Source organism: Spermophilus citellus (genome assembly GCF_964194105.1).
Source record: "Spermophilus citellus genome assembly, chromosome: 19".
NCBI classification, from domain to species: domain Eukaryota; kingdom Metazoa; phylum Chordata; class Mammalia; order Rodentia; family Sciuridae; genus Spermophilus; species Spermophilus citellus.
This window is the reverse complement of record NC_138201.1, coordinates 21861819-21887961: the sequence shown is the minus strand read 5'-3', so window position 1 is coordinate 21887961 and position 26143 is coordinate 21861819. Positions and strand designations below refer to the sequence as shown.

The 26143-nt window shown below is 55.0% G+C and overlaps 1 protein-coding gene across 1 annotated transcript in view; it reads left to right on the top strand.

Annotated features, from left to right (window-relative positions):
• CHCHD6 (coiled-coil-helix-coiled-coil-helix domain containing 6) overlaps positions 1-26143 on the top strand; it is a 180168-nt gene that overhangs the window by 99028 nt on the left and 54997 nt on the right. Inside the window, exon 5 of the mRNA XM_081276335.1 lies at positions 17228-17311. Within this exon, the coding sequence (XP_081132461.1) occupies positions 17228-17311 (84 nt within the window). The remainder of the gene's footprint in view (positions 1-17227; positions 17312-26143) is intronic.

Sequence of the window (26143 nt, the reverse complement as noted above, 5' to 3'; positions counted from 1 at the left end):
ACATTGTAAAATATCATCTGGTGCACCGAATTGTGGTACTGCTGGCATATCTTTGCTGATGGTGTCACCAGTGATGCAATTTCCTTGCCAGCTCACCCCATGTTTATTGTGGTAATACTGGCATATCTTTGCTGATGGTGTCACCAGTGACGCAATTTTTCCAAGGAGCCATCAATTGGCTTGGTGTCGTGGCATTTCTGTATCCTCCTCCCTTCTACTAGTGATGGTCTAAAATTTGGGGGCCAACAGAGGTGAGGCAAAGAACCTCACCCCCCCACTGGCACCAAGGCAAAATTTGGGGGCCAACAGAGGTGAGGCAAGAACCTCACCCCCCCACTGGTGCATAGGCCTATCCACGAGCATGGCTGAATGCTGGACCGGTAGTCAGCGACGGGTTGCTCTGATTACAGTGGATTCAACCTAAGACAGGAAGCTGACGCCTAAAGGTCAGTTCTCCCATGACGGGTAAGAACCATATGTTAAATTGGACAACCTACCAGGCACGGTCCCTAGCCACATTGCTTGTTGCTTAATTAAACAGAAGGGGGCAGATGCTAGGAGCCACAAGCAAATATACAATGTATGGCACCTTTGGTTGTAAAGTGACGCCAGCTAGCCACTGAGATGATTATGTTAAGATTTACATTCATATGCAAATTGGACTCCCGCTGTTCACCTTGGCCTGCTACCGGACTCATGTTACGGACTCATGTTACCAGACTCTTGGAGAGTTCCCATTGGTTGGGGAAGGATAGTAGGAGGAAATTCCGGGGGAGGTCCGGGGGGACCCCGGGGGTTCCGGTCGGCGCGCGGTTCCGGTCGGACACCCTCGTGGGAGGACCGGTTTTTGACTTGCTGGCGCTGAGAGTGTTAGCGGCTTTTTCAAAATAAAGTTTTGTTCCTGCTTGATTGGCTCGTGATTCTGTGCCCAGCCAAGACTGCGACACACCTTGACTCATTGATCCCTAGGCTCCCAACACTTCATATAGAGCAGGACTCTAGAGGATACCTCTGTCCCAACAGAGGCTCCAGCTGGGGCTGCAGGCGTCCAGCCCTGGGGTGGTGTCCCGGGCAGTGGCAGAGGTGTGTGTTTGTCCTGGAACCAGCAGATGTGAGCGGGTGTGCCCCACCCCAGGCACTGTTCACGTTCATATGTGCGCAGACTCCGTCCGTCTCCGCGACCACGGGCCAGCACTTCCGCAGCCCGAGGGAAGGACAACTCAGGCTACCTTTCCTCCCACTCCCACCAAAACAGAGACCCGTTTGGCTCAGCATCCAGAGGAGACCACGCCATTGATCTCGCGTTAAGAATGGGCCTGTGATGCGCGTGCTGAGTCTTGGGGGGACTCATGCTCTGTGGGCGTCGGAGCTACTGCTGCTTGGGGGCCCTTCCTGCAAAAGGGGGCTTGAAAGAACAAGAGAAGTGCTTTTCCAAGGTGCATCGAGACACTCGGCCAGTAAGGGTCCACTGACAGCTAAATATATACATATGGACATAAAAGATGGAGGAGAAATCACTTCTGACCACCGAGGTCTGAGGAGGCTCCAGGAGTTCATTATTCCTGGTAGCAGGGCCCCGCCACAGCACAGAGAGGGGACAGCGAGCACCCCCGTGGCCTTGTGTGTGGTAAGGGCAGCACGGGGGGAATTCCAAACCAGGCCCATTTAATGAAGAATCGAACGTGTGCGGGGCCCATCTGTGGCCTCCTGTGGTCATCAGAGGAAGCCTCTTCTGCCTCTTCCTCTCTTCTTCTCCTTCTCTGTTTGCACCATCTCCCAACAGCCTGCCACCAAACTCAGTGCCAGGGCTGCTTTCCTTGGCTCGTGCGTCCCTGAGCCTCTGTGTGCCCATCCCCAGCACCTTTGGGCGTCCTGCCTGGAGCTAGCTACCAGGAGCTCCTTGGAGTATTGCAGGGTACATAGGAAAAGGGGGAGGGCCGCAGGCGCACCTCCAGGAGTTGAGCCCAGACAGGGGAGGGTGGCATGGGACCAGGAAAGACCAGCGCCCACTGAGTCAGGGCCGTCACCGCACTGCCACACAGGGACCCTGGGGCTCCTGACCTGGGCAGGGCTGAGAAGACCTCCCTGGGCCTCTTGTCCTCCCACCCTTGGAGTTGCACGGCTGTGCCGGCGGGGCCAATGCCACAGGAGGCCCAGAACCACTGCTCAGGAGCCACTGTGTGGGTCAGGAGGCTCGCCTTTGGGTGCCCGGGGAGGACGCAGTCCCCCGCATGTGAGGACGCACACACCCCGCTCCGGCACATGCTCGCGCCTCCCAGAGCGCAGGCAGAGTTGCCACCCTGCATCCCGGAGGCTGGCCAGTCTAGGAGTCGCACCAGCAGTCAGGGTCCCCGGGTTGGACAGTACACTTCAGATTCTGTCACTGCCTCTGCCTCCGCAGAACGCCTCGCCACCGTGGCCCAGAGTCGGAAACCTGGCTCTTTCCAGAAAGTTGATAAATCCCTTAAAGATAGAATCCTTGTCATTTATATAGCATGTTACCAGGGTCATTAATGCGTTGATTTTGAAACAGCTTCTGAACAATGTTTCCAGCAGCCACTTTGTTAGAATGATTTCTACAGGGGATCTCTTTGATAAAGACCTTTGGGCCGAGTGCAATGGCCCACGCCTGTCATCCCAGCAGCTCGGGAGGCTGAGGTAGGAGGATCACAAGTTGGAGGCCAGCCTCAGCCATGGCTCAACACTAAGCCACTCAGCCAGACCCTGTCTTTAAATAAAATACAAAAAGGGCTGGGGACGGGGCTCGGTGGTCAAGTGCCTCTGAGTTCTATCCCCAGTCCCCCACCTCGCCTGAAACAAAAGACCTTTGGGAATACAGCATGGTGAGTGGGGAGGACACAGGTGTCCCCGTCACACAGACCTGTGTCTGCATTCTGCCTCGGTCCAGGGTCCGCATCCAGTGTCTGTCCATAGGTAGTGGCTGTGACAGTGATGAATGTTAATTGTTGGACAATCAACACATGTGACCCCTACAGGAATAGTTTCCAAAATGATGACCTGCTGTCAGGTGACCCAGTGAAGCTTCCGTCAGAGTCACCAACACCGTTGTCTCATGACCATCCTTCCTGTGTAGCAAGTAATTCCTGCAGCTTAGAAGGGTAGATCCTGTTCACCATAGAGTCATGCAGCATGTCACCTGCCAGCCACCAGACCTGGGGACACACACAGAGGTGACTCGGGGCTCTTTTCTCATGAAGCTCCTGTGTTTGCGGGGGATCGATAGCTATGGGAGAATTCATGTGCTAATGGAGTGATGACAGCGTGTGGCTGGTTGGACTTAGCAGCCATAGGAATCTGCCCGGCTCTTGTGAGCATCAAGGGGCTTCCTGAGGGTGGCCGGGGCTCCCCGTGGACGTGGGGCTGAGGGCCAGGCTCGGGGAGTGGGCTGGACGCCAGGGAGCGCCCAGGAGGGCCTGAGATCTGCAGCCCTGCTGCCTGGGTCCTTCTTCCTGCCACGGCTTCTGTCCCTGGGGTCCCAGTCAAATCAGTCTCCATTCTTTGACACTTCTTCAGGGTTGTTTTGTGGGAGGGTGACCGTCTGCGCCCGAGTCTGGGGCCTAGCCCTAACTGATCCAAGGTAGAGGTGCACACCTCGCCCCCTCTCAGAAAGAAGACAGCCACTCTCTCAAGACACAGCCTGGGTAGAGGCTCTGGGCAGATCCACAGAGAGCTTGAGCAGGTCTCTAGGTTTTGGGGGGTGGGGAGTGGTACTGGCCATGAACCCAGGGGTGCTGGACCATTGAGCCGTGTCCCCAGCCCCATTTTATGTTTGATTTAGAGACAGGGTCTCACTGTTGCTTAGAGCCTCGCTGAGGCTGGTTTTGAACGTGCGATCCTCCTGCTTCAGCCTCCGGAGCCGTTGGAACCACTGGTGTGCGCCACTGCGCCTGGCTTCTCTGACTGTTCCTGAAGCCCTCAAGTGGATCGGCTTCCTTCGTGGGCCTGGAGATGATGGGGGGGGGGGCGGGCCAGGAAGCCCACACTGGCTCCAGGCGGCTGCCCCACATTCTCCAGCATCGTCACCTCAGCCCCAGGGTAGACAGTGTCACCCGCAGAGCCCCCGATCTCTCCAGAGCTGCTCCTGCGTGCCCTGGTTATCTGAGCGTGTCCACCTGTTTCCTGGCCGGTCAGTGGCTGCTCCTCGGCTCCCCTGACCTCGTGACTCTCCACAGGCCCTTTCCAACTCATCAGCATGCCGGACCCTCAGTTTGACGCGGCCACCAGGTTGGGGAAGGGTTTGCTTTGGCTCCTGTGAGCGTGAGAGCCCCTGATCCACTCAGCTCAGTTCCTGAATCTCTCTCTGACCTGGGGCCCAGACGGCTGCTGCACCCCAGAGTCACAGTGACCCCCAGGACAGTGCAAGAGAGCTGCAGAATTCCTAGCTCTCCCCGCCCCCTGTGCCCCTTCCACCTGCAAACTGAGATGGGCGCTGCGCTCTCTCCGCTCCGCCTGACGCTTGCTCATTTCAAGTGGTGCGTTGCTGCCCTGCGCCCAAAGACGGCCCTGCCGCTCCCAGGCCAGGATCTGATTCTCCAGCATTGCCTTTTAAAAGGTGTTCGGCTAGGAAATTGCATATTCTTTCCTCTGAAAGGCCTCTCCCTGCCGCCTTTGTGCAGCTATAGCTGTCATAACCGCGGCCAGGATTCTGTGTGCGCACGGGGAGCAAGGGCGCGGTGCGGGGAGAGGTAACAGGCCATCCTCCTGGGCAGCCGCCTTCAGAGAGGGTGCTGCCAGCCTCTCCGCGCAGCCTGCACGCCCTGCCTCTGGGCCACGGCCTGGTTTTCGTGCCCACCCCCCCACCCAGCTGTTTGTCATGGGGTTAGCTGTGTCCTCGCTGTCCCCTGGATGTGCCACACTCGCTCCCACTCAGAAGCCTCAGCATTTGTTTTCTCTGCTAGGAATGAGCCTCCCCGGATCCTTGGGGCCTCACTGTCCTGCGGAGAGGGCGTCCTGGAGGAGACGGGGCGTGGGCCGTGTGGACCAGCTCCGGCCACCCTGCCTGGGCCAGCCCCATCTGCTTCAGGAGAACCAGTGTCACTTCACAGGACCAGAAAGGCCCCATGCTGAGCATGTGACAGGGAGCAGCGTGACAGGACAGGTGCATGCATGGGAGCAGGCCACCTGCCTGCTGATCTCCATGAGACCCCGCCAGAGGGCCTCTGGGCTGCTTGTCACTGTGCCATCTGGGGTTCTTCCCAGCTGGCCACCAAGGGGGTTGCGCACAGAGCAGCCCGTGCCATCTCTACCCTCCTTGTGTCTGTGCCCAAGAACTTGATCAGAACTGCAGAGGTGATTTCATGGTTTCTGAAGGTAGGCTTTCGTGGAAAATTAGACTGCGTGGATCTGGCTCCTCAGCTAGGCCATTTTGGTGATTGTGTAGCCCTGGGTGATTTCACTCATCTCAGACTTATATTTCTTGCCTTTAAAGTGAGTTTAATACTCCTTATTAAGCCAGAAGCAATGTCACTTGACTGTCATCTCACCAACTCGGGAGGCTGAGGTAGGAGGATCACAAGGTGGAGGCCAGCCTCAGCAAAAGTAAAGCCCTGAGCAACTCAGCAAGACCCTGTCTCTAAATAAAATATAAAACAGGGCTGGGGTCGGGGCTCAGGGCTCGAGTGTCCCTGGATTCAATTCCCGGTACCCCAAAATAATAATAACCATTATCTATGTCAGGGGATAACGTGTGCCTTAAAGGAGCACTTGTGTGATAAACAATTGGTGATTAATGAGTGCCCACGGCTGCCTTTGCTCCTGCTTCCTGAGACTTCTCGGATCCTTGTTTTCAAGATGGTGCTTCTTGCCCTGACTAATACCGGGGTGTTGCTAAGAGGAAGGGAGACAGCTGGCAAGGCTGGATGAAATGTCAGCCACGAAGAGCTGGGCGTCCCCGGGAACCCTCTGCCGTCTCCTTCCTCTAGCCCCGTGGAGGAGCCGGCTCTGGTTGCCTAGGAGGCCATCTGTCCCGTCCCTCACACCTGAAGCCTCCGTGCCGTGTCCTCCCCAGCATGGACGCCATGTCCACTGCACCGCCCCACAGCCTGGGGGTGGAGGTGTGGAAGGGCGCAGCGCCAGCAGACAGTGCTCGGGTGCCACCTGTTTTCCTGCCACCCTCCCTGAGGAAACGGGGACTTCAGGACGCCTTCGACCTCTCAGCAGATGACTGCAATAGAACCTGTCTTCACAGTGTCCTGTGAGCGTCGGGGACTCTGACGAATGTGCTGGAGTCATGATCGACTTTGCCCATCCCTCTGCAAGGCCCCTTTGTCCCTCCCCTTCCGGACACAGGTGGGTGGATTTGAAGAGTGGGGGACAGACCCCAGATCTCTGGTGGCGTCTCCATTCAGGATCAGGAGCTCAGCCCCAGGGTCACGGTGCCAGCGCGGCTGTGCCCCCCCCACTTCTCTGCACTTGGCCTCTGCAGAAGTCCTTGGTGGCTGATGAAGACGTGTCTAAGCCGTGCCCTGGCTTGACGAGGGGCAGCCCCCTGGCCGATCTGTGCTGACCCCTGTAACGTGTGCACCTCCCGAGCCAGTTATGGAAGAGAGGGGGAGAGCAGGGCTCTTCAGACCAGACCCCTGCATCAGGGCAGAGTCACAGTGACCCCCAGGGTAGCAAGAGGAGGAAACTGAGGCTCAGAGCAAAACTCCCCATTCAGTGTCTCCTGAAGGGCTGTCAGAGCAGGATTTCAACCCAGGCCTCCTGACCAGCGTGGTCATTTCTTGGGGGGGGTAGTTAGAGGGGTACCAGGGATTGAACTCAGGGGTCCTCGACCCCTGAGCCCCCTCCCCAGCCCTATTTTGTGTTTTATTTAGAGACAGGGAGATGGCACCGCCACTTCCAAGTAGAGATTATCTCAGATCATCTCCAAGTTATATTTGTCTTTGAGATTTGCTGTTTTACTTTAAATCTCTGTTATCCATGACGGTTATGAACAGGTATGTTTTCTTTTCTGATTGAATGTTTAATAATAACACTTTATTATCGTGAAAACGATTCTTGGCTGACATTGAACTTGCAAAAACTCCCTCGTAGCAGATGCTGCCATCAGGGCCTTGTCGGCCTCATGGAATCGCCTTCCCGCAGGCTCACAAACAGAGGTGGGGTTCACCCCCATGGCCTAGAACAGGAGACTGGGTTTCAGAGGCGTGGACCCGGCTGCGGAAGTAGGGGTGACAGGTCTGGCACTGAGAGCTACATCTCCCTCCCTCTGAACCTGCTTCCTTAAGCCTCATCCTGCGCTAGGTTTAAAGTCAGAGCACACTGTCCTGGACCCCAGAGACTGTGGGGCCACAGGAGGTTACAAGTCTCCTTAGCACCATCCTTTGTCCTTCTGCAGGCCTGACCTGGGCCTTGATGCTCAAGTGACATCCTGGAATCCATTAGCAATGTGGAGTCTGGGGCCGGCCCTAGGCCTCCTGGCACAGTCTGTCTTCTAGCAAAGTCTCAGGTGAATCAAATGCACCTTCAACATTCGAGAAACACTGTGACAGCCCAGGTCAGAGGCACCCCATTGGATGACAGTGATCCACATCATCGCTCCACACTGTTCAGACAGGATGACTGAGTCCCTGAATGTTGGGAGGTCGCTTCCTTGGGACATGGGAACCTGTCTTCATAGCCCTGTGTCTGTGTAACCTAGTCACCTCGGTTAACTTTTCGTCACTGTGATGAAAATTCCTGACAGGGACAACTTTGAGAGCAGTGTATGTGGCTCATGGTTTCAGAGGCTCGGTTCCTGGGCAGCCAACCCATGGCTCAGAGCCCAAGGTGAGGCAGCACGTGGTGGCCAAGTGTGGCTGGCGTGCGGTGCAGGACAGCTGCCAGGCTCAGGTGGACACGGCACAAGGGGCCAGGGACAAGATACACAGTCCCCAGGGGCAGGCCCCCAGTGACCTGCTTCCTCCATTCACCACCCAGTTCAGTCCTTTCCTATCATGAGTCCATCCAAGGGTGAACCCAGGGGTGGGTGGGGTCCCGTCACCCATGGTCTGATCATGCACCTCGGGTCATCCCTGCGTGGCTGCCTGTGAGCTCCTGGGGGACATGTCATGTCCAACCACCATCTCACCTAGTCTGAGGCTTATTTTCTTTGTATGTGAAATGAGGAATTTCTTTCAAACCCAGTTTTTCAATATAAATGCGTTTAAGGCCATTAATGTTCCTCTCAGACACATCATCAGTTTTTCCATATTCTTTAAAACATGGAACTTTGACTTTTTACAATTAAAAAAATTTTTTTTGCAATTTTTATTTGACATAAAAGTTGTCCATATTCATGAAGCACCATATGATACATTCATACATGTAGTCGATGTGGAATAACTGAAATTTATCTTATGATTTTCTCCTAGCTCTGAGGTTATTTCAGAGGACATGTTGCATATTGTCCTTTGGGTTACATTTGTTAAGTTTTTCATTATTTCTTTTCTTCTTTTTGGTGGTTGTGACCTAAAAGAATGATGAATTTTTGGCAGATGGTGTACTCAGTTTTAAATTTTGGAAGTAGAGATTCTACAGATATGTCTATTAAATCAATCTTATTAACTTCATTAGTCAATCTTACTAATTTTATTTATCTTAAAGGAAAAGCATTAACTATTTCACTAGTAAACATGATTTTGCATAAAGATTTTTTATTAACATAGCCTTCATCAAGTGAAGGAAATTTTCTGTTTCTGGTTTGCTTGATTTCATAAATGGGGATTTTATTTGTCACACGACTTTCTTGCATTTGTTTGAAAGGGTCATGTGCTTTTCCATCTTCCATTTGATAATGTATTCAGTATATTGGTTATTTTTTTTATGTTATAGCAACCGTAGACTTCTGGTGGGAGCCCCAGTTGATCATGAGGTATTATCTTTTTTTTACATATCGGCGGATTTCATTTTCCTTTTTTTTTTTTTTTGTAAAGGAATTTTATCTATCTGGTACTGAACGTTGAACCCAGGGGCACTTAACCACCAAGCTATATCCCCAACCCTTTTATTTTTTATTTAGAGACAGGGTCTTGCTGAGTTGCCTAGTCCCTCGATAAGTTGCTGAGGCTGGCCTCCAACATCCAATCCTCCTGTCTCAGCCTCCTGAGTCTCTGAGATGACATGTGTGGGCCACCGTGCCCAGTAACACCTCTTTTCTTGAATAATATCAGTATGTAAATCTCTCTTTTTGTAATGTCCTTGTGTTATTTGGTGTAATACTTGGAATAGCCTCCTAAAATGAGTTGGGCAATATTCTCTCCTCTATTTGCTGAAAGAATTTGCTTAGAAATGGTATTTCTTCCTTAAATATTTGATAGAATTAATCAGTGAAACATCTGGGAATTTCTGTAGGGAAAGCCTTTTGTTTTGTTTTATAAATCAAGGAAAATTGGGTTTTTAAAAATCATCAGGCGGATGGTTTTTATATTTTTATTACTGCATTAATCACCTTGTGTTTATTGGTGCACTGTTTGTTGAGCTTCTTTAACACATTTGGAAAATTTTCATCTGTTATTCTTCAAATGTTTTCCCATTGCCACTACCTGTCCCAAGAATTTAATGACCTGCAAGTTAGACCACTTGAGATGGAAATTGTCACCGCAGTCACTGAGTTAGCATTTCCTCTTTCAGCCGTTGACTTCAAATAGACTTTTCAGCTCCTAAAATTCCATTTTACCCTTCTGAGTCTCTCCACTTAACAACACCATGTTTACATTCGCTTTGAATATTTAAAAACATTAGTAATGGCAGTTTGAAAGTCCTTGTCTGCTAAATACAGCATCTCTGTCATCTCCAAGTTTCTTTCTAAGGACTGATTTTTCTCCTGGTTAAGGAGTTACAGGTCACCAGAGTAATGTGTTTAATTTCCAAACATTCGAGAATTATCTGGCTATCTTGCTGGTACTAGTTCCTGATTTAATAATTCTGTGATCATCAAACATACTTTGAATGATTTCATGCTTTTCTGTGGATCTTCATGTTATTTCATTTATGTATTTATATGCAACACTGAGGACGGAGCCCAGGGCCCCCATCTGCGGTTGTTGGATAGAGTGTCCTATAAATGTCACTTGAGTCACATTGGATAATAAATATTGTTCAGATCTTCCATATCCTTATTGGTTTTTCGTCTGCTTGTTCTATCAGTGTTTGGGGAGTAAAATAGACCATCTCATCAACACCATAGAGTCAGGGTTTGGCCTTTCCTTGAGGACATGGTAGACTTGAACCCCGCCCCCTGCCCAGCACTGGGAGGTCCGGTTCCTCGTCCCCTGAAACCTATGAGCAAGTACTGCATGTGGCACAGGAGACTTTGCAGGTGTGATCCAGTTGAGGATGTGACAGGAGAGCATCTTACTATCCAGATGGGATCAGCATGATTCAGGTCATGCCCAGGCAGAGAGGGAGGCCAGAAAGTGAGGCAGGTGCTGCGAGTGTGGGCAGGTCAGCTGTTGTGAGGCCACAAGCCAAGGTGGCAGCCTGTCAACCCCTGTGACCTGAGTCACACGAAACAGCCAGACATTTCCCATCTCTAGAAACGTGGGAGGGTGCGTCCGTGTGCTTTAGGCCATGACTACTATTACTGTTTTGGCCATTTCGTGTAACAGCAATGGGAACTTTACAGGGGGCTTCAATTGGTTTACATTTAATGGGATTATTTATAGCATCAGACTCAAATCTGTCATGTTGAATTTCTGTGTCCCACCAATTCTTTTCTCCCCTTTGCCTCTTCTTGGCTTCTTTTGGGGAGTCGGGGTGGATGAACCAGTATATTTAGAATTCCATGATCTCCTCTATTGGCTTTTTATTTGTGCTTTTTTGGTTACTTTTTTAAGATTGCTGTAGAAATGGCATTTTTTAAGCTGATGGTTGTCTGTGTTCAAAAATATGCCATTACTTCAGGAATTATTTAAGAACCTCACAGAAGCATCCTGCTTGGAATTTTTCTGAGCGTCTGGGATGTGTAATTCGTTGTCTTTAAGTAATTTTGGAGGATTCTTGGGATTTATCTCTGTATTCTTTTGCCTCCTTTGTTTCTTCTCATGTTGGGACTGCACTTGAACGTGTGCTTCGGACATTTGAGATGATCCTATAGATTTTTGGGGGGGAGGTTGTGTGCTAAGGACTGAACTCAGGGGCCCTCCACCCCTGAGCCCCATCCCCAGCCTTGCTTTGTATTTTATTTAGAGACAGGGTCTCTCTGAGTTGCTTAGGGCCTCGCCGTTGCTGAGGCTGGCTTTGAACTCACAATCCTCCTGCCTCAGCCTCCTGAGCGGCAGGGATGACAGGCTTGCACCATCGCGCCAGGCTTTATTTCTCAGTCTTTTATCTCTTTATGTTTTGATTTGGATTTGATTCTTTCCTCTTCCCTCTCTATCCAGTATGTTAATAACTGTGACTTCATACCATACCATTCCTGCATGTTGGTAAAAAGAGTGCACTGAAATCCTCTGAAAAATCCCCTTCCATAAAAGTAATGAAAATACTGACAAAAATCGTCAGAATCGACTTCTTCAGAACTCTGATAATCAACCCAAGGCTTGCAGCAACCCAGGAACATTTGTTAAGGAGAGTGGAAGACTCTGCAAAGCACCAGGCATTTTAACTCACCCTCCCTTTCCCCACTGCTCCACAACGTCTCTGAAACTGGCCTCCCCTAGGTAGGTGCCAGCCCACAGCTAGCCAGCCACTGCAGGGGGCAGAGAGGGTGTGGAGCTCTTCTGCTGCTCCCAGCCACAATTCCCAGGGAATGGCCACCATTGTTCTGGTGACCGCCTACAGCGCCCCACTTGCAAGACTGTTTATGTGACTTGACTCAGCAGGTGCTGGTGGCAGTCCACTGTTACCATGGGGGCATTTGTCACAGACAACCAGAGGTAGCTGTTGAATGTTAGGGCTACCTGGGGTGGACAGCAGGTAAATCAAACCATGGCATAACCAGAAATCTTGGGGAAAAAAGCCAACAGGGTGGTGTGATGGCGCACACTCACAGTCCCAGAGACTTGGGAGTCAGGGTAGGAGGATCGCAAGTGGAAGGCCAGCCTCAGCCACTTAGCAAGGCCCTGTCTCTCTTCTCTCTCTCTCTCTCTCTCTCTCTCTCTCTCTCTCTCTCTCTCTCTCTCTCTCTCACACACACACACACACACACACACACACACACAAAACAAAATTACAAAAGAGAGAAAATCTGAGGCCTGAGATGTCCACAGAAGGCTTTGAAAACTTCCGATATGTTCCCGGGATCTAGGTCCAGTCAACAGGCAGGGCTGTGCACAGGGAGATCTCAGGGAGATCTTACGACCCAGAGGCATCATAAGCCGTCAAAAGGCAGAGTCAGAGGAAAGATCTTGAAAGTGACAGGAGAGAAGTGACTCATCCCATGTAAAGGAATCCTCATGAGATGATCTGCTGATTTCTTATCATAAACAATGCGACTCGAGTGTCCGGCACCCTGTGGGCACCCTCTGCCTCTTCACACATGCTAGTGACCTTATTTATTAGATTCTTTAACATCTTAATAATCATAGTTACTTAACCTCTCTCTCTGTCGATTCCAACATATGAGCCCTTGGTGGTCTGGTTCTGGTGAATATATTCTCTCTCCATATTGGGTCATTGTGTTTTGTTGTTGTTGTCGGTTTGGGTTTTTTTTTTTTTTTTTGGCATGTTTATATTTTTAAACTTTTAAGTGAATGCTCAATCTTTTGTATACATAAAACATTTGACAGAAAGTATATATCTGTGAGTCGGGTGCCATGGTGCATACCTGTCATCCCAGCAACTCAGGAGGCTGAAGCAGGAGGATCGCAAGTTGGAGGCCAGCCTCAGCCACTTAGAGAAGCCCTAAGCAACTCAGTAAGCCCCTGTCTGTAAATAAATTATTAAAAGGACCAGGGATGGGGCTCAGTGGGTAAGGGCCCTTGGGGTTCAATCCCCGGTACAAAATACATACATATATATATATAATCTGCAGTGAAAGGTTTCTTGTTCTGTAAGACCATCAGTATGGGGAGCTGGGTCTCTTAAAAAAAAGAGCATATAGTTGGGTTTTCTTTGTGTTTCTTTTATCCAAAGTGGTTGTCTTTTTCCTTTAAAGGAAAGATGAATCAGTTCACATTTTGCATTTTTTAATTGCTGGACAACAGTCAGCATTTATTGTCTTACGCTGGAGGGTTGAGACCCGGTGCTGTGTAGCTGGTACCTCTGCCTGCAGTCTCTCACCGTGGTGTGGTCACGGTGTCTTACAGGGCTGTCACATCTGAAGGCTCCACCAGGGGCGAATCCGCTTCCAGGCCCTCTCCTGGCTGCTGACAGGGCTCCCTCCCTTGGGGCTGATGGACAAGACTTACCCCTTCGCTGCCTCTTGGCCAGGGGCCGCCCTCAGTTCATGGCCATGTGCAGCTCTTCAAATAGAAGCCTGCTTCACCCCTTGAGTAAGCAGAGCTGGTGGCAGAGAGGCAAGCAGAGACCGCTGTCTTTGAAAACCAGGTCTCAGAATGCCGATCCCACCACTTCTGCCATATTCTTTATTTCTAAGTTCCTAGGTCCAGCCACACACTGGGGAGGGAGCTGCACAAGGGCATGGGTGCCGGGAGCAGGGGCTACCTCCCTTGCCTATATTGTGGTAACTGATTGACTGACTTCTCTAGTCTTTTTATGGGGGTCCTGGGGATGGAACTGAGGACCACTGTACCACTGACCCACACCCCAGCCCTATATTGTATTTTATTTAGAGACAGGGTCTCACTGAGCTACTTAGAGCCTCGCTTTTGTTGAGGCTGGCCTCCAACTCACAATCCTCCTGCCTCAGCCTCCCAAGTTGCTGGGCTGATGGGTGTGCACCACCTCACCCAGCTTCAGGAATTTTTTATGTTGGTTTCTTATTTCAGGGAGAGCCCTCTACTCCAGGTCCCCTGCCTCTGTAGAGCGTAGTGGCTTCAGATCCTGCAGTATCTAAGGAGAGGTCCAGCGCACAGCAGACCCAGAGCCCAGCAGGCCTGTGGCTCCAGGTCCACCTACTGCTTTGTGGTTCTGTTCTGTGTTGAACACTTTAATCTGCTTTCTGAACCTGGCTTCTGTGGTGTACGGAGCAGTGGAGGCGAGCTTCAAAGGCCAGCTCAGGGTGCCGTCTTGCCTGGAGGAGGTCCTCGGCTCACTGGCCGCAGACTCCAAGTCCTGTTCAGAGGTGGCCCTGGCTGAGCGCGCCTCCCGCGGTCCCCAGCACATGTCACTCTCAGCATCAGCCCGTTCATGTGCACATACGCTTGGCTGTCCCCGGGGAGCCCAGCTCCACGAGAGCAGAAGCGTCCTGGTTTCCCTGGTATACCTCCAGTCCCTCCACAGTAGCGTCTGTCACCAAGCAGACACGGGGTACTACCTGGTGAGCCTCTGAGTCAGTCACTGAGACCAGCCTGTGCCCTGCAGCCTGACACCTGCTGAGCGCTGCACATAGGGGACCTCCCGGGGCTTGACGCAGGGCTGTAGAGCCCCTTTGTTGGGTGACCTCATCCACCCCAAACCCTGAGCACTTGCTCTGGGCGGGTCTCGACATCCAGGGCTTCCTGTCACATTCACTTTGTAGGACCCCTTTTCATTTGTCACCTGTCCATTGTCGGTCATGAGGGCTCCTTCATACCTCGGAGAGCGAGCAGGGACTGTGGGTGGAGCGAGGTAGCTGGAGCCCCAGGACGTGGGGTGGCCCACAGCTCCGCTTCATCTGGGGTGCAGACCTGCCTCTCTGACAGCTGCTCACGCCCCCGGGCCACGCCCTCTCCTGGCCACGCCCTCTCCTGGCCACGCCCCTGTCACGCCCTCCCTGGCCACGCCCCTGCCACGCCCTCCCCTGGCCACGCCCAGCCACGCTATGTATTGCGGCCAATAGAAGAGGAGGCTTCAGTTCGAGTTCGCCTGTGCTCTCTCTCGCGCACTCTCTCTCCTCTCTCTCCCCTCTCTCCCCTCTCTCTCCTCCCTCCCTCCCTCCCTCCCTCCAGGGATTGAAGCAGGGATGCCTCACCCCTGAGCCCCGTCCCCAGCCCTTTTTCTATACTATTTAGAGACAGGGTCTCACTGAGCGGCTCAGGGCCTCCCTGAGTTGCTGAGGCTGGCCTCCACCTTGCGATCCTCCTGCCTCAGCCTCTGGAGCTGTCTGGATGACAGGCATGTGCCATCGCGCCCAGCCAGTATTTCCTGTTGTGTGTGAACCATCTCTGAGGGGTCCGATGGGTGGGCCTCTTTGCCAAGCACTTCTTTCCTGCATGTCCCGTTCCTGACGTAGACCTGTCACAGTTGGCACAGGCCTGCAAGCTGCAGCCCCAGTGTTCTGGGGGCGCCTCTACCCACGGGGGCCATCACAGTGGGTTAGCTGAACAGTGGTTGCACACATGGATGAGCCGCCTCCTCCCTCCCGGGCCGTTGCCCCTAGTGAGTGACAGCTGAAGAACCCCAGGACGGTCTTGCTTTCAGTTGCCATCTTCCTGATTGGGACCACTGGCCAGAAAATGGCAGGTCCACAGCCCTGGGAGGTATTCCTGGATGGGCTGCTTAATTGCATGAGACGAGCTTGTCCGTCGATGGCACTGGGGACCGTTCACAGTTAAGTGCTGGGCTGCTGTCAGGCCGCCCAGATGAGCCGCCTGGCGCTTTGCGGGGTCCTGGGAGAAATCCCACTCAGTCCCAGTGCTCAGCTTCTCTGAGCGCTGGCCCTCCAGGGTCCTTCCAGAGCCTTTCTGGCGTGTTTAGATAGTCCGCAGCGTGGTGGGGGTGAGACTGGGGGGGACTGCTCCTCCCCGCGTCTGTAGGTAAGACAGAAACGAGAAGGAGGCCACTTGCTCCAGCCTGCTGGAGCCCTGGTGGCAAACCAGCGTGAACCCCAGTGGGCAGGCCGCCTCCCAGCTCAGGATCCTAGTGTCCCCTGGGAACAGGATGGCTGTCCCCCCAAGCTTTTCTTCATCTGCTTCTCTGCGCTTGCGGGATCCTGGTGTGCCATCGGCCCCTCTACTGACCACTTTGTCGGCAGCGCCCACAGGTTCAGTGACCAGCAGGAGCGTCGTGGGCAGAGGAAGGGCACTGGCAGGCCGTGGGTTCCCATCTCCCCTGTACTTGGGGTGATGCACACCCGGGTGGTGGCAGCACAGCGTGATTGAAGAAGAAAAGCTTAGGACATGAAGTCACAGTGGCCTCTCTGGGTGGCTGGCTTGTGCGCTTGGGGATAGTGAGAACCAGGTGCCCTTGGGAGCTAGCGGTGCTCAGCCCCTGCTCGGGACAGGCGGTGGGCAGGTGCTATCCTCCTGATGGCAGTGCTGAGCCTCTGGGCTCATTGATGCTGGCTGAGTCGGCCCAGGGAGGACTAAGGGTGTGGCACTTAGGACCTGGTCCTGGAAGAGCCTGTCAGAGGCTTTGGGGATGTGGGATGCCCAGCCAGAGCATGTGTTTCTTCTGTGTCGTGACACTGGGGATCCTTTGTGGAGGCTTGTTAGGACCCTTCCCTGATGGGGAGTGTTCCCTTAGCCTCCTGGACAGTCCCGCGGGTCAGGAAGGGACACTGATGAGCAACCTGGATCTCCGGATTGGAGGAGAAGGTCCAGGACCCCAGCGGGGGGGAGGGTGAGCCAGCCAGAGCTCAGCCTGGCCAGCCAAGCCTCCCCCGAGGCCACCTCCAGGCAGGGGGACAGGGCCAGCGCCCCTCCACCTGTGGAGTCTCTGCTTCTCTCTCAGCCTGCAGGGACTCCTACCCCCCGAGGGCCCAGAGCGGGACAGTGGCATGACAGGGTGCCCAGTGTCAGGGCTCCATGGCCAGCGGCCGTCTCTGGCCCTTTTGGGCCCTGTGGCTCCTGTCTGCCTTGACCACAGTCACACCAGCTCCTCTCTGCGTCACTGTGAGCTGAGCAGTGGCCCAGCCCTCTGTTGTGTCCGTGTCCTGGTCTCTGAAGAGGGTGGGGATCCTGACCCCTGGGGGGAGCTGGAAGGAGGGAGGAGATCACCTGCAGGAGCCAATGTTGTGGCCGCCATCTGCAAAATGGCCCTGACAGGTACCCACCTGGAAGGGCCTCTGTGAACCTGGGGCATGATACGTGGGAGCTGCCTGCCACAGCAGGGGTCCTCGGTGCCTTCCCGCTCTTCTCCTCCAGAGTGTGGCTGGGAGCAGGAATGGCGGGTGTCCTCTCCCCGCAGCGACCGCGAAGGCACCACCGCCGCTGGCTAAAGTGGCTCTGCTCCCTTTTCCTAGGCCTGGGAGCTGGAGAGCAGGGAGGCCGAGCAGCGACGCCGGGAGGCCTTCTACCGTGAGCAGCTGGAGCGCATCGGGAAGAAGGTGAGGCTCCTGGGGGCACCGGTGCTCTCCCTAAGGACCGCCCCAGGACCACACCCTCCCTGGGGCCGCCCCCACCCAGGACCACGCCCTCTCCCTAAGGACCGCCCCCAGGACCACGCCCTCCCCGGGGCCGCCCCCATTCCAGGACCACGCCCTCTCCCTAAGGACCGCCCCCCAGGACCACGCCCTTCCTAGGGCCGCCCCATCCCAGGACCACGCCCTCTCCCTAAGGACCGCCCCCAGGACCACGCCCTCCCTGGGGCCGCCCCCATTCCAGGACCACGCCCTCTCCCTAAGGACCGCCCCCCAGGACCACGCCCTTCCTGGGGCCGCCCCATCCCAGGACCACGCCCTCTCCCTAAGGACCGCCCCCCAGGACCACGCCCTTCCTGGGGCCGCCCCATCCCAGGACCACGCCCTCTCCCTAAGGACCGCCCCCAGGACCACGCCCTCCCTGGGGCCGCCCCCACCCCAGGACCACGCCCTTCCTGGGGCCGCCCCATCCCAGGACCACGCCCTCTCCCTAAGGGCCGCCCCAGGACCACGCCCTCTCCCTAAGGGCCGCCCCCTCCAGGTCCGCTCTCCTGCGCTCTCCTGTCCTGCAAACCCAGCCTTTCAACAAGTTGCCTTGGGAGATAATTGGTTTTTAATTGGCCCGTTTGGGGTTGAGCCGACTCTGCTCTAGTTCAATTTTACGGAAAAAAAAAAAACCCTCTCTGTGACCACGGGGCGGTGCTGAGACCCAGTCTGTCTTAACACCGGAGCTGAGCGGCCCTGGGTAAAAATAACCACCCCTGAGGTCCTGCCCACGGATGCATTAAAGTTGTGTTATCGATCCCTCCCGGGAGCCCGGGGAGCCGGGGAGATCAAAGTGCACCAGGCTGCTCACTCCCGCTTGTGTGCAGATGAGCCTTAAAGACACCTCCTCGCCCCGTTTAGAAGGCCAACAACCGCGGAAACTCAACGGATAACTTGCTTATTGGGGGGGGGGGGGGAGTAACTTGTTGATCATGACAGCTTAAAAAAAACAGCTTAACCTGGGAGGGACATTAGGAGGTTAAAACCCTGCTCCCGCCCCCATGCCTGAGCCAGCTCGCCAAGAGCTCTTTTCGGGGCGGGCGGGTCTTTGCAATCCCTGGTCACGGTTTGGAGCTTTGAAGCTGACAGTTTGCTCCTGGGGCTTGGTTTCCGCGGGGCTTCTCCTGTGGCTCCCCGCAGTGGGGCCTGGCAGAGGTGGGTTGGGCGTCTCCAGGCGCAGGGACCAGGAGGGAGGCTGCTCCCCGCCCCGTCGCCCACCTGCACGCGTCCACTCTGCAGGGCATTTAGGGGAGAGCCAGAGTCGACACCCCGAAACCCGGGATGGCTGGACCTCCCGCAGTCTGGGGAAGGCAGTGCCCCCTGAGCTGCTCACACAGTAGCCCTGAGCGAGCCGCGAGTCTCAGAACAGCCTCACACACAGGTTGGACTGTAGCTTGTCATGACAAGGACTGTGATTTGAGATCCCGGAAAGGGTGGGTTAAAAAAAAAATCCACCATCCATAGCTCTAATTACCACAGTTGCCCATATGTTCCTCGGCATAGATTTTTCTTTTCATTCTTTCTTCTTTTTTCTTTTCTTGGTGGTGAGCGCGATGCTTTGGTCTCCTGCTGTGTGCTGCTGCTGCTGTCGCTTGGCTGCTGGAGCACACTCACCTGTGTGTGTGTGTGTGTGTGTGTGTGTGTGTGTGTGTGTATGTGGGGGTGGGGGCTCTCCGCATTTTATTCCTCCTCTAACCTCCCCCCACCATCTCTCCTTGTTAAAATCATTCCTGGCTTTGGAGCAGGTCTCCTGCTCCAGTCCTTCTCTCCTCCCCTGTCAGGGTTCAGGCTCCTGACAGCAGGCAGATGTGAGCTTATACTAGCAGGGCTTTTCCTTCCTTGCTGGTGAACAGTTATTAAATGCTTCCAGAAGGAGGTGCAGAAAACACCATCTCCTCTCTGACTCTTAAACACAGCGTTTTGCTGGCGATGATAAAGAAAGACAGCACCTCCATCCACATCCAGGAAACGCACAGGGGCGCGGGAGAGAGCAGGATCCCAAGCAGGGCCGGGAGGAGAGAGGCCGAATCACAAGGCCTAATTGTATTAGTTTTTGAAAAAGGTTTTCGATCTTTTCCGTGGGGGTAATTTTATCCCTGTAATGGCTGGGAGGAGGGAGAACGCAGCATCCAACAATCTCTTTCATTAGCCGTTGCTTTCCTATGGCTCGGCTTCCGCTCGCCGGAGACTTTGGACCTTGACGTTGCTAGCTCTGCGCACGCCCTGGCTCCCCAGCCATCAGCGCCTCTCCTTTTTTTTATTTTTTATTTTTTCCTTTTTTCCTATTTCCTTTTAAGTGGCAGCCTCTTCAGGGGGACGTTGACAGTGCTGTTGTGTCACCCTCGAGCACCCAAAACTGCTCCCAGGACATCAAGTGGGATGGCAGCTCGGGGTGGTGGAGGCAGAGGTCTGGGGCTTTAGGACACTGAGGCTGATGCGGAGCCTCCCCCCGTGGAGAGAGCAGGTGGGGGGCTGCAGAGAACCAGGCCCACTGGAGAGGGCGGACACTAGGCCCTGCATGTGGCACGGGGTCCCCTGGTCGCGGAGGTTTCTGTGCAGGGCCCTTTGCTGGTGATCTGTCCGAGCGCGTGTTCCGCCCGCCCAGCCGCACAGCTGAGCCAAGCGCATTGCCCTGGTGGCCACATGTCACCCCGAGGGCCGTGAGTGCCAAAGAAGGCAGCCCTGAGGACCTGTGGCGCTGAGCTAGAGCCCGGGTCTCGGTCCCTTCCCCGGTAAGATGGCCATACAGAGGCTTCTGTGAGAGATGCAGGAGGATGTCCTGTCCGCCAGTGCTGGGTGCCCTGTGGGGCTTCTGGTGCAAATCGGGTGCCTCGGTTGGGGACTTGTGGATGAGCACAGGCCAGGGTGCACACCTGCTCCTGCAGCGCTGGCGGGTGAGGCGAGGCGGGTTCTGTCACCGACATGGCCTGACCCCTGGGCCTCCCGGCTGGATTTTCCCGGGCTCCTCTCTGATGCCTGCCAGGGGCAACCTTGGTCCGCAGCACCGGGCAGGCTGGGAACTGCACTGCTCACGACTAGGTGCATCTCCATCTGGACCTCGGACACACGGACCAAGGGGGTGAAGTCCTCCACCCCCTGCACCGCTGCCTTGTGGTCTCTGAGCCTCCTGCCATCTTCCCCCTGCTGGACACCAGCCCCAGAGCTCTGCTCAGCTGCCACCTTGTGACTTCCTGTAGGAAGCAAAAGAAGGAGGACCCCCCCCCCCCAATGCCTAGAGTCGGCTCTTTTGGGCATCAGGGTGCCCTGGGCCTCTCCAGAACCAGCACCTCTGCCCTCTTCTAGCAGGAGCGCCGAGTGGCTCTGCAGCCGGCACCGACAGCTGTGGCCGGCCAGCACCTGTCCTCTGTGGTCAGCCACAGGGAATAGGAGGATGGGACAAGTGTATGTGAGGTGTGGCAGAGTCGGGCCTGATTCTGCTCAGTGATGAAGAGCCGCGGGACCCTGAGCGCCATGCTTGTGTCCTTCAGCCCCAGGTTTCCTGATCTTTGAAGGGGGGACTTGAAGACTCACGTGCAGTAGTTTGGGGGTGAGCCATAGTTCGGGTAAAGCACACAGGGAACCCGGACAGCCTGTTGAGTTCTCTTGACTGTTCTTCCCACCCTCCTCCTCCTCTGTAGTGGACGCACAGCCCTGGGTGACTTCCGCATTGCTCAGATCATGCCAGCCGCTGGGCACAGAGTGCTGCCCACGTTGTGGTTCCTGTCCCAGGAAACCCCTGTGGTTTAGAGAGAGGGACATGTTGGCGCTTAGGACACCAGAGGAGAGGATGTCCGGGGGCAGGCTCCTGTAGCCAGGGGCGCTCCTGGTTCTGTGGGAGCCCCGTCTTACCTTCACCCAGGGCAGATGGCGTTTTCAGAGCTAGCTGTCAAGGCTGAACCGGGTTGACGGGAGAACGAGGAGATGTGGGTGTGTTCTTTCTGAGTCTCAGCTCCTGCTCCAGAATGCGATCTCCCTTCCGCCCCCCCCCCCCAGAACCACACAGCCTTCCTCACTGCCTCTGTGAGCAATCGGCCCTTCTCGCCATTATCCTCTCTGCTTGGACTCCCTTCCCCCCATATCAGGGGCACTTAACCCCTGAGCCCCGTCCCTAGCCCTTTTTATTTTTTATTTAGAGACAGGGTCTCACTGAGTCACTTAGGGCCTTGCTGTTGCTGAGGCTGGCCCCCAAGTCACCATCCTCTTATCTCAGCCTCCTGGGGATCCTCAGCCTAAGCCACCAGCCTGGCTGCTTGGGCATTCTTTTTTTTTTTTATTTTTATTTTTGTACTGGGGATTGAACTCAGCAGCACTCAATCACTGAGCCCCATCCCCAGCCCTTTTTTGTATTTTATTTAGAGTCAGGGTCTCCCTGAGTTGCTTAGGGCCTCACCATGGCTGAGGCTGGCCTTGAACTCGTGATCCTCCTGCCTCAGCCTCCTGAGCCACTGGGATGACAGGCATGTGCCACCACCCCGGCTGCTCGGGCCTGCACGAGGAAAGACTATGATCAGCCCCTGACAGCCCCACACGTCTTCTCACTAAAAACACTCCACAGAGCCTGCCTGTCCCGGGCACAGTGGCCCCTCCCTAGTTGGACCAGTCTGCATGTTGTATCAGGGAAGCAGAAGCGGGACTTCCTCATAAGAGGGGCCTCCCGGTGGCCCACAGCACATGAGAAGGGCTCAGCGTCCTCATGTGTCTGGGGGAATGCAGGCCACGGCCACAGCTGGTGCTCTGGCCCATGCAGGGGGGTGACCAAAGTGGAGGGGACGGACAGCACCCAGCGCTGGTGACGCTGTGGTTAATGCAGAATCGCAGATGCTGCTGGTGGGGGAGAACAGTGGTCCAGCCCCCTGGAAAGCCGCTGGAACTGACAGGCCCCGTGTCCCAGCATGGATTCTTCAGAGCCCGCAGTGGCGTTCCGACTGCCCCACACCACCAGGAGCAGGAGAGCCCCCCACAGCAGGGTCCGCAGCACGAACAGTATCAATGCCCCCCACACATGTGACAATTAAGGAAAAGGGGCCAGACAGACATGGGTGCCTGAGACAGTGTGATTTCATTTGCCTGATGCTCCAAAGCAGCCCGACAGATCTACAAAGGCAGAAAACGGAGCCAAGTGCAGTGGTGCACACCTGCCATCCCAGTGGCTCGGGAGGCTGAGGCAGGAGGATCGCGAGTTCATAGCCAGCCTCAGCAAAATCAAGGCCGTCAGCCACTCAGCGAGACCCTGTCTCTAAATAGAACACAAAGTAGGGCTGGGGAGGGGGCTCAGGGGTCAAGCACCCCGAGTACCAAAAATAAAAAACGACGACGAAGAAGAAAATGGAATACTGGCAAGGTCAGGTTCCTCAGTGTCCTCCTCCGCCCACACCCCTGTGTCCTGCAGCAGGGAGCCTGAAGGGTCTGAGTTCCCTGTTCTGGACGCTTCCGGGCCTTGCGCATGTGCCTCTTCTCCTCTGGACTGTCCAGGAGAGCAGAGAAGCCGGGAGAGGTCAAGTGCCTTACTGGAAAGTGCCAGCCGCCAGCCCAGATCTGCTTGTGCCCAGTCCCCTGGGACCTGTCTCCTCCAGGTTCCTGTAATTCTGAGCAGCCCCACTGTGACTGGTGGGATTCCATGTCTCTTTCCCCTTCTGTCTGGTGCCTTGGGGAGGGGGCGTGGGTGCAGGGGCGGCTGGGCTGGCCTGCCCCACAGGCACCAGCAGAATGGCTGCCCCCCCCATACTCCCCTGGAGCCTGGCACCCCATCTTGGATTCTAGCACATGCCACATTGCCTTGTGCTTATTAGCGTTGGTGGCTGTCTTCCCAGCTGGGAAGGTCTGTGGGCACAGAGTCCTCGCTAGTCTGACTCAAAAGGTGATTCATCGCCAAGGGCTGGGGACACAGTGTCTGGCACAGAATAGGTGCTCAGTAAACGTTTTCAAGAAGAAACAGAGGAAAGTGTGTGTGTGTGTGTGTGCAAGCAGGAGGCCATGATGCGCTGGGGTTCCGGGAGGGGGAAGGAGACTCTTGCCCACAGGTCTTCCTGGTGGAAGCTATTTGGAGAATGAGCCGGATGCCCACAGTAGCCCAAGGGAAGGGGCAGGATGTGGACAGGCTGGGGCGTCTGGACCCGGAGCTCAGCTCAGCCTGGCCGAGGTGCTCCGTGGGAAGGCAGGCAGGCAGTGACCAAGCTACCCAAATAGGCTGGTGTGACGTTGCCAGGGGCCTGGCTCACTAGTGTGGCCCTGGGGGGGCTGGAAGCTGGAGAGAGATTTTGACCTTACAAACCCAGGAGAATGAGGATTCCATTAAGAAAAAACCCAGGCGAGCCGCTGCACTTAGAGAAGTCGGAGTCTGGTTCCAGACGTTCTTTTTCCATGGGAAGCCGAAATGACCAGCCGGTGATTGACAGCTGTCAGGCGGGGAGTTGTGTGTCCCCAGGGTGACAGTCCCTGTGATTTTGCAAGCCTGTGCTGTGTGCCAGGCCCCTTGACATAAGTCACTGCCATCCTGCAGCCATCCTGCGAGGCAGATCACGTTACACGTGTTTTACAGACAAAAAAACTCGGATCAGGATGAACAAGCTGCCGGAAGCCACGCGGCTGATGGATGCAGGCAGGTCTGTGGCGTCTCCCTGCTCCCAGCATGTGCTGCTGCCTGCCCGGGTCGGCTCGCAGAGAGGCCTCGCCAACAGAATGTGGTCGACAGTGCCCAGCGCTGCCCAGCAGAGCCAAAAGAGGCCCCTTGAGGCCCCTTGGTGGGTCGCATAGGAAAAGTGAGCCGTGCTGAACGAGTGTGCCCAGGATGTCAGTGGAGACCAGAGCTCTCTGTGGAGTCAGCAGGGCCTCGGGGGAAGTGGAAGAAACAGGCTTTGGCCATCCTTTCAAGAAGTCTCACCACAGAGGGGACACTGTCCTTAAGAGGGAGGGATGGGGCCAGGCATGGTGGCCCACGCCAGTCATCCCAGCAGCTCGGGAGGCTGAGGCAGGAGGATCACAAGGTGGAGGCCAGCCTCAGCAGCTTAGGAAGGCCCTAAGCAAATTCAGTGAGACCCTGTCTCTAAATAAAATCTAATAAGGGCTGGGGACGGGGCTCAGGGGTTGAGCATCCCTGGGTTCAATCTCAGGTACTAAAATAAATAAATAGATAAATTAAAATGAGGGCGCAGAGAGGTGTAGAGACAGCCTGAACTTCCACAGTTATTAAATCGCAGATCTGAGATCTAATTGGGTCTTTCTGAATTTTCTTCTGTAAAACAAGAATGACCGCAGTTGTGATCTCCTAAGGTAGTTGGCTGGTTTGCTTATTTGTTTATTTTTTAGTTGTACAGGGACATAGTATCTTTATTTATTTACTTTTATTTGGTGCCAAGGATGGAACCCAGGGCCTCACGCACAGGACATAAGCGCTCTGTCCCCTGAGCCCAGCCCCAGCTCCTGCTGAGGCGGCTGGAAGAATTAAATGAATGAATTCAATATTGCTAACAGATCACCCCTCTCCCTGTGCAAAGCTGGTTTTCTTGGTGCCAGTCGCTGGCACTCAGGGCCCGTGTCCCAAGTGCAGAGCACTCATCGGGCACCCTCCTGGGCTGCCTCTGTGACCTCACCATGCCCCCCAGGTGGGGTGACAGCAGTGACGACGAGTGTGCCTCGTGTTCTGAGCATGATCTGTTACAGCCCCAAGTGAGCCCAGGAGCCAGGGCCTCTCATGGCCCCCACAGGCACAGATGGGGACCTCCGCAGAGTGGCGGGAGCAGAGGATGCAGTCAGATTCCCTGCCACGAGGCCTGACAGGTGGATCCAGGGACCCGCCACTCAGCGGCTGACTGCTCTCAGGAGTCCCTGTGACCCCGTGTGAAGATGGTCTCTGGAGAAGTTCGTCCTTCCTGTCCCCAACTCCAGGGAGCTGCTCTCCCTCTCCTTCCGCCCTTTGTTGAATACTTTAAAGCAAATCCCAGGGACCGTGACGTCTCTCCTGTGGACCTCGGTGCGCATCCTAAAACACGTGCCTTTTCTGACATGACCACCCTGTCCTCCTGCCTCAGCCGTGGACGTCTGTCCGTTCTGCTGCCGTCCTCAAAACGTCTTCTGGGGCTTGGGGTTCTGTGGCCCCGTACCAGGCAGGGCCACCAGAGCCAGATCCTAGGACTGAAGCTCATCACCCAGGATGTCGCGTCACGCCAACACCTTGGGCAAAATCTGCCAAGGTAGTCCCTTTTCTCCCTGGTGGCCTTGAACCTGGCCCAGAGACGTGCAGGTAGGCGCTGGAGATGGGGATGTCGGGCAGGGTCAAGGGTCATCCCACAGTTGGGGTGACATCAGCTGCGCCGGGTGGTGTCTCCTTGAAGTGGTTTCTTCGCAGTCCCTGGCAGTGGCTGGTGCAGTATCTCCTGCCCCAGGGTCGTTGTGTGTTGGTCCCCCGCCTCTGGCACACGAAGTCTCCTAAGTAGGCACCAACCCGGGAAGAGGCCCAGGCGCCTAGTGACCTTCCCTCCCTCTAACAGAAGCCTTGACTGGGAAGCACTGGCCTTGTTCTTGGTGTGCCCTGCTCTTGGGTCCTGGTGCCACTGAGGCAGGAGCAGGCTCATCCGTGGCACGACCTCCAGCATCTTGTCCCTCATACTACCGTCATCTGATAAGCCTTGCCCACCCTGGTACCTTTTCTGACCATCTTTCTTTTTTTGTTTTTTTCTATTTTCTGGTACCAGGCATTGAACCCAGTGGGCCTCACCCCTGAGCCCTGTCCCCAGTCCTTTTCATATTTTATAGAGA